The 12,342-nt window shown below is 38.0% G+C and overlaps 1 protein-coding gene across 2 annotated transcripts in view; it reads right to left on the bottom strand.

Moving 5' to 3' along the window:
• The window catches only part of LRRC6 (leucine rich repeat containing 6), a 72,717-nt gene that overhangs the window by 39,604 nt on the left and 20,771 nt on the right, over positions 1-12,342 (bottom strand). For both annotated transcript variants that reach the window (XM_032873513.1, XM_032873514.1), the window contains exons 4-7: positions 11,933-12,105; positions 9,552-9,754; positions 2,859-3,050; positions 65-142 (exon numbers count right to left, since the gene is read on the bottom strand). In XM_032873513.1, the coding sequence (XP_032729404.1) occupies positions 65-142; positions 2,859-3,050; positions 9,552-9,754; positions 11,933-12,105 (646 nt within the window). The remainder of the gene's footprint in view (positions 1-64; positions 143-2,858; positions 3,051-9,551; positions 9,755-11,932; positions 12,106-12,342) is intronic.

The following is a 12,342-nucleotide window of genomic DNA, read 5'->3' as shown; positions in this document are numbered from 1 at the left end:
AAATCATCATAATGACCACCACCAAATGTTCTGCTTCTTACAGTATCTCTTTGGTCTCACGTACTTGGGATCATTTACGTTCAAGGCCTTCCCATCTTTAGTGATCAAAATCCTGGGTGGTTTCACTTTCTTCTTCTTTTCACTTGGTTTGGAGATGGATAGAACAAGGGGCAATGGGGAGAGAGAAAAATAAACAAAGAGAATGAAAAAGGAATATTTTTGTGAAACAGTTTAAGAAAAATTGATGAGGTATCTGTGAATACATCAACAATTCACTATTATGAACCCCATTCTTTTAATGTTATTCTGGGAATTGATATCAAACCAGATTTCTGGATGATTGCATCTATATCTGTAAAGCAAAAATGTGACCAAGACAATCTGGCAAATAATTAAAAAGGGGGGGAGTGGTGGAATCCCTACTTTTTGTGAAATATCCATGAATATTTAAATTAGTCTATTTTATGCATGATTTACCCAGATAACTGTCAATTCTCCGTTTGTGTATACATCCTCTGCTTTAGTTAAAATGATCATTTCTAAAATGCCAAGTAGATTGTATTCTATAAAAGTAAAAATACCAATACATTAAATCTATGTAAAAGGATGTTTATCACAGTCTTAGCAGTGGCAAAACCCCAGAACTATGATGAATGCCCATCAGTGGAGGAGTCATGGGCTCCACTGTGGTATTCATGCTATAAAAGAGTTTGCAGCTGTTAAAAAATGTGTTCACTCTTTATCTACTGCTCAAAAAATTGATGGAAAATGTTGATGATGTATTTAGTGAGCACAAATTCATAAAATATAAGTCCATTTTTGTTTTGTTTTGTTTTAAGAATTTTATTTATTTGACAGAGAGAGACACAGCGAGAGAAGGAACACAAACAGGGGGGACTAGGAGAGGGAAAGCAGGCTTCCGGTGGAGCAGGGAGCCCAATGTGGGGCTGGATCACAGGACACTGGGATCATGACCTGAGCCAAAGGCAGATGCTTAGCGACTGAGCCACCCAGGTGCCCCTCCATTTTTTTTTTTTTTTTAAAGATCCCAAATCATACATTTGCAGAGATGATGTATACAATTGTAGAGGGATTGATCCCAGCCTGTTAACACTCATTACCTAAAGAGGTACAGACAAGAGGAAAAGAAATGGTTCAGAGAGGAAAGATTCATGGGATAGCATGAAAGAAAAGTGCAGACCGTAAGTTCTAGCTATTTAAACATTATCGAAGATATATACAAACTTCCTAAGGCATACATGGACAAGCTCTGGAAGACCAGATGGAGAAATGTGTTTAGTAAATGGAACTGTAGGCAATTCTTTGCCTTTAATTTCTACTCTTTTAATACAGATTTTGTATCAGTTAACTTTATTTTAAAATGTAAATTTATGCACATTTTTCTGCATCTTAAACTGGGTCCCCAGGTCCAATAAGTTAATATGTCCATGCACTGCATTATTCTCCATGACCCAGGACAATTAAGGGACATCCAGGAGAGGCAAACCTCCCAGGGACCTGGGGGACTGAGTACACTACTGCATAATGTATGGAGTGACTCGGATTTCTATCCAGTTTAGCTGTACTTTATTTTAGGCTGTTAGGGGAGAAAAAAATGTTTCCTAGTTTCAGGCTCAATACAATGTATTACACAATATACTTTAATATATATACATTTTATCTATGCACACATATATAAGTATGATATGTATATATGCATGTACATTGCATATATGTTGGAAAGATACTACATATTATTAAAAAAAAATGTCAAATTTTCATTCCAGAACTTTCTTAAGTCTGCAAAGTACTTTTACACATTGGCTCATATGGTTGTCTTAACAACATAGCAGGGGAGTTAAGGCAGGGATAAGAATCCCTGTCTAGCAGATAAGGAAACAGATGAGAAGTTAGGTGATTCCCAGCATCACACAGACAGTAAGTGGCAGAGTCAGCACATGAGCCCATGTTTTCGGTTGTTAGTCCAATGCTCTCCCCAAAGCATGGGGTGGCCTCTCTGTGTACAGACTACCATATTTTATAAACAAGCATTTTGGTTAAAATTCAATTCTCATTTTGATACCTCCCTATCATCTAGCTAATGAACAAAATGGCATGAAAGCAGCAGTGATTGCTAATAGTCTTTTTTAGTCTTTTAGGTTCTCGCTTTCAGTCGATAATCACAGGGAAAGACACTGTGCTCCACTGTCATAACTGCCATGCAGACAGCGGTATATCAGAGTTAAATGATCCCATTCCCAGGCACAGGAATTAGAAGTATTTCCATAAGTGGCACATTTTACATACTAGGCCTGAGCAATGACATGGAATGACATAGAGCTTAGCTTTGAAAAAGCCTCTCTGAGAATAACAATTTAAGCATTCTAGCTTCTAACAAATCATCAAGCTATATATAAACAATTCAGAAGTGAAAGCATACTGTGGAGTGCCTAAGAGAGTTGTATTAGGAAAACAGAATGCCCAGTGAAACAAATTTCTAATTTTGCAAATTATAAGATGCAAAGGAACTTACCCCACAAACTGCCCTTTTTCTCGGTGGTGTGATAATCATTATCTCTAACCCGGGTCATACTTGTATTTGATTCACTGAAAGTTGTTAAAAAATTAAAGACATCCAAACAAAACGACCTAAAATGCCATCATTCATGACATCCTAAGGAAGGGAGTCTGATATTAACAAATGTTAGTAGATACAAAGCAACAGGGAGCTGAACTTGGAAGCAAAGTCAATGTGTGATGGCTAGCAAAGATTGAATGCAGTTATGGAGTAAAATCATGTGCAGTCATGAAAATATAATCCGTTGCATCTCTCTCAATGATAGGAAAAAATTAAATACCTTAATTTTTCTTGGTCTTTCCGCTGTTTTTCCATATGCCTAAGTGTTTCCAATCGAGATTCAGGAGTAAACAAAGAGGGCTTGTTCCAGAATTCCAGGTCATCTTCACTGTCCTTGGACTTTTTTTGGTTGCATTCCCCTTCTTGTCCTTCTGGCGCCTGGACATGGCAGTTGCTCTCTACTGAAAATGGGCTAGGAAAGAACAAATAGATCCAGAGCATGTAAGACCAATACTGGGTATCACGGAGTTTTGTGCTCAATACTGCACATTTTTCATAAGTTATCTTCTTACCTTTGAATGACAAAACATCTCTGAAAGAGTGCCTATGTAAGCCAAGGTAGACAAAGGTACTGCCCCAAATGGGGTAAGCCCTTATCATCTAACACGTGTCACACAGCAGTGATCAGACAGAAGGGCTCCCAGGCCTGGCTGACGTGAGTCACCTGGGGAGCCTTATGAAGAGTACAGATATCTAGACTCCCACCAGAAAGTCTACTCAATAGATGTGGGATTGGGCCCAGGAATCTGTGTTTTATGATATTTTGCAAGAGGCTCTGATGATCAGACAAACTCAGGGACCACTGGGCCTTCCCAGTGACCCCACCTCCATTCTGGCACTCCTCAGTTCCACCCTCCACACTGCTCTCAGAGAAATCTTTCCAACAGGCAAATTAGATCAGATTATGTCCAGGTTCTTTATTGATCCTCTATCTCCAAAATTGCCTAGTGAGATATATAGGCTCTTCCGTGGTATGGCCTTTTATGGATCACTTCTGATGTCATAGCTTTAGATGGTAACAGTGCTGTGTTCTCTTTTTTATTCATGTTCTGTGGATTGTCAGAGAGTTAAATGATGTCTCTATAGGACATTAAATGGGCCATATGGCATTCATTCAGTGTGGATTCAAGAAATACTTATTGAGCACCTTCTGTGTGCCAGGCACAGACAATGACAGTATTTTCAGGAGGTGCTACTCTAGCAGAAGAAAAATGACACCAGCCAAACAGTAAACAATGAGAGATTCTCTCCCCTCACCTTGCCCCGCAACATACACTGTTTCAAAATGACATTACATGAAAAAATCCACAGGAAGCCTTCAGCACCAAGTATGGCAAACATTAAGTACTCATAAATGTTACATTTTATTGTTGGTAGAGAAATGAGATGACATCAAAGGCTCATTTAGTTGACCTTCAGATAAAATAACTGTTTGAAGAGATGGACCAAAAACACTAGAATGTGAAATTTAAACAGTATAAACAGAACACAGAGTAAGATTCTGCTTACACTTTGTTACATATTACAAAATGTAACTAGATAGTTTACTAAGCAAAGTCATGCAAATTGCCGAAAACAAATGCTTTGCCAGAGAGCTATAGTTCTTTATGGTGTTGAAAAGCCAATCTATTAAGGGGACCTATAATATTCTTCAACATTCTAGGTAATCATCACTGAAATAATTTATTCCATTTTCAGTTAAAAGAATTTGTTTTTGCTGGAAAGTGACTAATTGGTTCGCTTTTATCTTTTGCAATGTAAAATAAAATCGTAAACATAAAAATAATTGCACTTAAGGAGAACTACAGAAATATCAGCTAAAGAACTCAAGTCTCCAAAAGCAAAATGCATGTAAACGCACACAGCCGGGTGATGAAGCAGACTGAGCTCTTTAGGATACGAACAAACTATGTGCTCTTCAGCCAATTCCTTCAAAGCTGTGCCCGCAGAACTCTCTTCCCACTCCCGAGCACATCCCACAGCCTCAAGTTCCTCCCAAGCACAGTCCCATCTCAGCTAAAGGTATTAAAGGCCTCCAGTTTAAATAAAACTTTACTTACATTCTAACTGAAGCCCTTCCCCGCCCTCTCCAAACTCCTCCCCTCACCCAGCTCATGACTGGGCTATGCATGGGGAAAGGGGCATAGGCTACTCCAAGCCATCACTGCTCATCTACTCCTTCCCCTTGTGTCCCACCTCACTGGCTTCCTCAGGTCCCCCTGACTTCAGAAATTTGGGCCTGGGACAACAGATAGGGAGAAGGAGGCAAACACCTCTTCTGAGACAGATGCTCTTAGAGCTTGGCTGCTGGCTCCTTCTGCAGGGCTGATGCCCACTTACTGGCTTTCTCTTGTAAGCACATATATTGGTTCTTGGAGACATTATAATAGCCTTCCAAGTTCATATTTCCCTATCCAGCTGGTCATGGGTGACAACGCCTCAGCTTCTGCCACTGACCATCCACCCCATACTCTCAATCCTACCACTCTCTTGGACAGCGGCCATTCAAAGACAGTTCAAGTATAGTTCCTTCCACTGTATGTACTTGGCCCATGGGATAGCCACAAACCCTTGTCATGACAGATGCTTGCAGTATAAACTGAAGCCATTAATGCCCACTTTCTTGACCCTTCCGCTCTAGGCTATTCCAGGACAAAACTCATCTCTTCAGTTCTCTCGAGGCTAGAAACTAGTCAAGGGATGAGATGCTTGTCTCCCTTCTTGCAGCCCTGGCATCTTTATGGCGTTTCTTCTTACAGTCTCGAAAGTGGAGTAGCCCCCTACTCCTCTCTGACTAGGCCAATGATTCACTATCTTGATGACCTTCCTCCAGAACCTCTGGGTTTCTGTCCAAATAGGCAGTCAGAGGAGCAGTGGCTGAAGGACGAGCCAGTCAGTCCTGTGGGGAAGCAAGTAGGCACCTGCAAGAACCCCAGCTGTAGGCTTCTACTCAACGCAAGCAACAGATCATTTTGAACATCTGTGAACTTGTATAAACCAAGAAGAAGAAATGACCCCCAGCACATTTTATGTGCCTATAACTTTGATGCAAAACACTGGGGAAAATACAATGAAAAAAGAATATTACAGCATAAACTCACTTATGAAGATAGGTTTAAATATTGTAAGTAAAATATCAGCAAAATGAATGCAGAAATCTATTAAAAATATGCCATAGACAAAAATGAATTTATTCTGGAAATTCAAGGATGGCTTAATATTGGAAAATTTATTAATGTGAGCCAACACATTAACAGATAAACATGGCTATCTCAAAAGAGGCCAAAAAAGTACTTCGTAAGATCCAGGATCTGTGATAACAGATCTTCATCAATTTGTAATCAGAGGACACCTACTTAACTCTGCCAAAACCTCACAGTGAACACCTTACTTATGATGAGAAATTGGAAAGATTCTTTTTACAGTCAGAAATAGATTCTCACTCTTATTGTGGCTATTCCATTCTATACTGGAGGCCTTAGCAGGCATCATAAAGAAAATAAAAAAGCAGAGGGATAAGGATTGGAACATTTTTTAAAGTTGCCATTTATTGAAAAAAAAAAAGTGTGTTCTTGGTAAACTGTCCAAAACAAGGTTCCAAATAACACCTCTTACTGATTTACCCTACCCATACATATCCCAAATAAAGTTTTTGATCAAAAAACATGAAATAGATCCACCTGCTTATTTTAAGCATATTAAAAAGGAAACTAATTAGACCACTTCTATTTGTCTATTTTATACAAAAAGGCTACACAATGTTACACTTTATTCAGATTACAATTAGAGTGATTATGAATTAGTGTTCTACACCATTACTCAATTCTTAAAAATTAGAAATTGCTGTAGCAGTATTCACTATAACTTAACACTACGAGAGACTTAAAAAACTAACAGTTACTGCAAAAAAAAAAAAAAAAGAGCTACTTCAAAGCAAGCAAAGTCAGTACCATTACAGATATTTAAAAAAAAAATTTAACAAGCAAGGCTAGAGTTTGATAAATTTCATATCTTGTGATCCATTCTTGTGCATTCTTCACTTCTTGAGTCACTCCCAAAATCCATTTGTATTGTTACTCCTAAAGGATGATTTACAGGTCAGTATCAAACCAGGCCAGCTGATTGCTATCACCTGGAGGCAGCCCATCCATGAGGTCCTGGGCATGCCCCAGATCTGGATATATATATATATAGAAAACACAGGATCACCTACAGACTAATACCACATTTTTTTAAAAAGGTCAGCAAGATTGCTTAATACAGTATCAGTATACAGAAATCATTTGTCTCTTTATACAACAGCAAGAACCAATTACAAGAGTATTTTAAAATCCCATCTACAAGATATTTGGAAATAAATCTAATAAAAATGGTGTAAAACCTCTATGGAGAAAATTACAAAACCTTATTGAAGGACTCAGAAGAAGGTCTAAATAAACAGAGAAAGCTATTCCAAAGTTCAGCAAGGAAGGATCAAAGTTAGGAAGATGTCAACTTTCCCCTAATTAACATATAAATTAAATGCAATTTCAATCAAAATTACACTAGGGATTTTTAGGGAATTTGAATAGCAGATTCTAAACTTACAGAAAACTAAAGAGCTAAGAACAGCTGAGATTAATTTGAAAAATGGGAATACCGCCTACCAAATATCAAGATTTACCATAAATCTACAGATATTAAAACCATGTGAAGGTGCATCCATGATGTAGTCTAGGGAGCCCAGAAATGGACCCATGAGTACACAAGCAGAGGGTACATGGTAAGGGTGGTGTTACAGATCAGAAGAATAGCATCTTTATAATGGCACAGACAACTGGCTACCCAGATGGGAAACAACTGGTATCCTACCCCACACTATAGTCGAAGGTTAATTTCCCATAGACAGATAAGACACTGGAGTAATGAAAAATTTCCACAAACGAGTCCAAAAAATACAAAAATAAACAACTACATTGCTATTTTTGAGTTCTATAAAACAGAAGCACTTATAAAAATTAAAGATAATTTGAAGGCTGAAAGAAGATATTTGCAAAACACATAACTGCTAAAGAATTTGCACCTAGAATATAAAAGAACTACAAGTCAATAAGTAAAAAACCTTACAACTTACTTAAAATAGGCAGAGGACCTGAAGAGAACAACTATGGATAGCCAATAAAAACAGAAGCAGACATCTAAGATCAGAAACTCTCTAATAATTTTAGGAATGCAAGTTAAATAAAATATTAAGTGGTATTTAACAACCAACATGATTGGTCCGTGTTTTAAAACATCATATTATCTAGTGTTGGCAAGGATTAAGAACTCTCCTATACTGTTGCTATAGGCGTATAAATTAATGCTGTTTAGAAAATGGGGCAATGAGGGGCGCCTGGGTGGCCCAGTCAGTTAAGCAGCTGCCTTCCGCTCAGGTCGTGATTCCAGGGTCCTGAGATCAAGTCTCGAATCAGGATCTTTGCTCAGTGGGGAGCCTGCTTCTCCCTCTCCCTCTACCTGCTGCTCCCCAGGCTTGTTCTCTCTCTCTCTCTGTGTCAAATGAATTAAAAAAATTAAAAACAAACAAGAAAATTGGGCAATGAATATACAGTAGAGAAAAAAGTTCCTAATTGAGGATGTGGAAACTTCTCTGCTGAACACGCTAGAGAAACTTTCATATCTGCAGGAGGAGACATGTGCAACATTGTCTGAAGGAAATGAAAGCAGGGAAACAATCTAAATGACCATCCGATGAGGGATGGCTGGCCAGGGCGGATCTCCTGATGAGTTCCACCAGGAGGGCCATGCAGGCAGTGAGAGCCAGTGCACATTCTGATCCGGCAGGGCCAATGAGTCACCAGCTATCAGATATTTTGAACATCACCATCGGGGATAAACTGCGAGTTATTTATCCAGCAGAATGTTATTCCCCAGTTAGAATGAATCAATAGCTCTACCTGTCTTTCTATGCAAAAATTTCAAACACGTAACACTGAAGGAAGAGCAAAGTTGTAGAAAGATACTGGTTTACGCTAAAAAAAAAAAAAAATACACACAGCCACTCTTGTTCAAGGAAGCATAATTACATTGTAAATATATTTCAAATATATATATGGATGGGATCACATATACCACATATGCACTTAACTTTCAGGATGGCAGACCCACTGAAGATGAAAGGAAAACAGTATAGACTCTCGGGGATATTTTATTTCTTATTTTTAAAAAGATCCAAAGCAAACATGTAAACTATTGATATTTATTAAATCTGGGAAGAACTATAGTGTCTATTAATTTTCAAAACATTTATGTATGCCTCAAATATCTTATAATTTTCTAAGATTAAGAGATTCTGTTTTCAAAATATTTAAAGCTTTCACTATATGGAATCAAATCAACTGACTATAGCTGCAATTCATTTAAAATAAACGAGTGTGAAAAATTCATGCTTGTATAAAAGACCAATTTAGAGGCTTATTAATCACATTAAAATGTATTCATTATATAGTTCACAAAACAGAATATTTTATGATGCAATCAAAATTATTTGACTTATAATAATGTGACTTACATTTAACTTTCCTAAAATATCTCTACTATTATAAATCAAAGTACACCTGTTCATTCATCTTTCCTGTACATCTTATAGAGATTTGTCTGAAGGATAATTTTAAATGCAAATTACATTTGCCAGCTTGGAAAGGCATTTTTTTCATAAGGAAGGAAAACCTCAGAGAATTGACCCAAACAATGAGACGTTTCCACTCTTTCCTCCAAAATTCACATCACAATTTACTCTTCAAATCAGTCATCTGAAATATGATACCGTGAACACTTTGGGAAGTGAGAAGTGTTTGCTGCTTTTAACCAAAGTTGAGGAGAAGTAAGCTCTCGTACTTCAGCTGCGCTTAAAGTAGCACTGATGTCTGCATACCTCTGTCCCTCAAAGCTGGGGTAACTTCTCCCCTTCGCTTCATTTTCCTCCTCTTCCCGCAGGTTCCTCTGAGCCTCTTCCTTGTCTTTGGCTCTTTTGAGGCAGTAAGCTTTCTCTTGCTCTCTGATTTGTTGTTCAATTACTGGAAAATTCTGCAATGCCTGAATCCTTTCTGATCGCTCTATTTCCTTACCATCCAACCACTTGAATAAAAAACAATCAACATGGTACAATTATTCAAAAGTCACAATTTGAATCAGCCCCAAGTTGACTTTGATTGGAATATTTGAATTTAGAAACAATAAGTAGTATACCATAGTGATAAGCACAGTAATTAATGGGAACCATCAGGAACTTTGATCAAAATCATTTATTTAGTTCAATTAACAGAGTTACAAAGTATCTTTACTGGTAAAATAATAGGTACGTCTTCTGTTGAAACCAATTATTAATGACAAGCTCTCAAAATATATTGATTTTATAACTTGGCACTATATGAACAACGCCAAATCCTCAAGTCAAACCACAGCTCCAAGTGTAACAATGACACTTTGCAAATGCTCTCTACAAAAAAGGGCCTGGTATGTTACACAAAGTTGGGCTCTAATACAAACAGGCACGTGTTCTACCCTTAACAACAAAATCGCACACACTATACTGTTAACTGTTACAGTCATTATTTATATCCGGAGTTTTTATGGTGATTTTCCAAGCTGAAATATTAGAATAATTATCTGGATGGGCCCAGTGTAATCACAAGTGTCCTTAGAAGGGAAAGAAGGAGATCAGGAAGAAAGAGTCAGGGTCAGAGTCAGAGAGAGCTTAAAAGACATAGACAGTTGGCTTTGTAGATAAAGGTAGGGGCTATGAGCTCAAAAAAGTAGACACTTTTAGAAGCTCAAAATGCAGGGAAATTAATTCTCCCCTGAGGTCAGCAGAAGGAACACAGCCCTGCCAACACCTTAATTTTAGACATCTGACTCCAGAATGGTAAGAGCACAAATTTGTGTTGTTTTAAGCTACTATATTTATGGCAATTCAGTACCACAATGGTAGGAAACAAATACAAAAGGAAAATCATACAAAGATTGGGTAAAACACAAATTTTAAAAAATTAATCAGGATCAGTGAAATTATACATCAAAATTATAATGTCTTAATATTTGGAAAAACAATTTGCAGTACATTTTGGATATAAGGACTCACATGGGCTGCAGGTTTCAGGCACCTGGCCAACAGCTGTCACAGCTTCCAGCTTGAATGCACAGCGGCAACAGGGGCCCCTGCACGCTTCCAGGGAAGTGGCTCACAGTAGTATGCTACAGGATCCATTTCTATGATATTCTGTTCTCATCATTCATGTTTTTAGTACGTCTGCATATAGTGATGATCAGCTTGGGTTATGCTTGAGCTAAAATATCATTTTATTCTAAATATATATTCCAGATTCAATAAACTGAGTCACTCATTCTCTTAATCAAAAAAAAATTACATTAGAAGAAATGTGTTCCATAAATCCATCAACCTCGTCTATGCAGAACACAGCAGTCTAAAACCAAAGTCCTCTGAGAATAAAAGAAAATGCCTATCACGAAGCCAATGCATTCTTGCATTTTCTTGCAGAAGCATGGGACTGCATGCAGGTCAGAAACTCTTGGAATTACATGAAAATTAGCATTACTAGTTGAATATAATCAGGCACATGATTTCTCTAGAAACCACCTGTTTTTCCCCAGGCTTCAGAAACATTAGGTGAGGGGAGATACGGCATAACAGGTTAACACATAGAGCAAAGGCTCTCTAATGAGGTCCCTGGACCACCCTGGACCAGCAGCATCAGTGCCAGTGGAAAGTTTGTTAGAAATGGAAAATCCTGGGTGTTACATCAGACCAATGAATCAGAAACTCTGGGGTGTGGCTCAGCAAACACCACCCAAGAATTCCGAAGAGTAGCAAAGTCTGAGAACCACTAGCACAGAGAATGAGCTAAGGGAAATCAATGCAAAAAAGTTGTAGTAGTTTAAGACAACGCAATACAAAGGTATACAGCTCATCACCTCAAAAACTCTCAGCTCTCAGTTTGCTATTAGTAATGATGAACGCCCTCCATGACTATGATTTGCATTCATCAAGAAATAGTTCAGCTAAGCCCTGTTGTGTTTTGAATGAGAAAGGAGAAATGTATTTATTTTCCAAAAGTTTATTAAATCCATTAAAACAACTTCAAAGTTTCAGTAAACGGAAGGATTAGTTCTGGTTTTCTGGAATATTCCGTTCTCTAAAACCACACATTCCCTGACAATGCTGTGAATAAACAGGCATTATAACACGTTGCTTGTTTTCATTTCTCTGAGATTTCTGCATCATTAATATGAGTATACCTTTAATTGCTGAAGACTTGCCACCACGAACTGCCTGTAGCCGTCAAAGTCAGCACACGGGTTACCCATGAGAAAGAGCTCCTTCAGGTGGATATTGTGCTTTAGGGTTTTAACGCTGCTCAACTCTCCAATGAAATTTACAGTCAGGTCGAGTTTTGTCAGCCATTCGCATCCTGTTGAAAGAAGTGAAAAGAAAACAAAGCAAAAAAAAAAAATCACACTCGTAATGAAATGTGTACAACAGCTCAAAGCAGGAACAACAGTTGCAATATTTTAAGTATGATGATTAATTACAAGGCTTACCAAGAAATGCGTTTTCAGAAATACCAACTCAAAGGGTAGCCCTGACTCGCTTTTCTATGTGCATTTCCCCTTCGTCTCTCCAGCCAGGGGAAATCACTTTCCCTGCC

This window comes from Lontra canadensis, unplaced genomic scaffold (genome assembly GCF_010015895.1).
Source record: "Lontra canadensis isolate GAN:19392208 unplaced genomic scaffold, GSC_riverotter_1.0 scaffold49, whole genome shotgun sequence".
Classification (NCBI taxonomy): domain Eukaryota; kingdom Metazoa; phylum Chordata; class Mammalia; order Carnivora; family Mustelidae; genus Lontra; species Lontra canadensis.
This window is presented reverse-complemented; position numbering and strand designations above follow the sequence as displayed.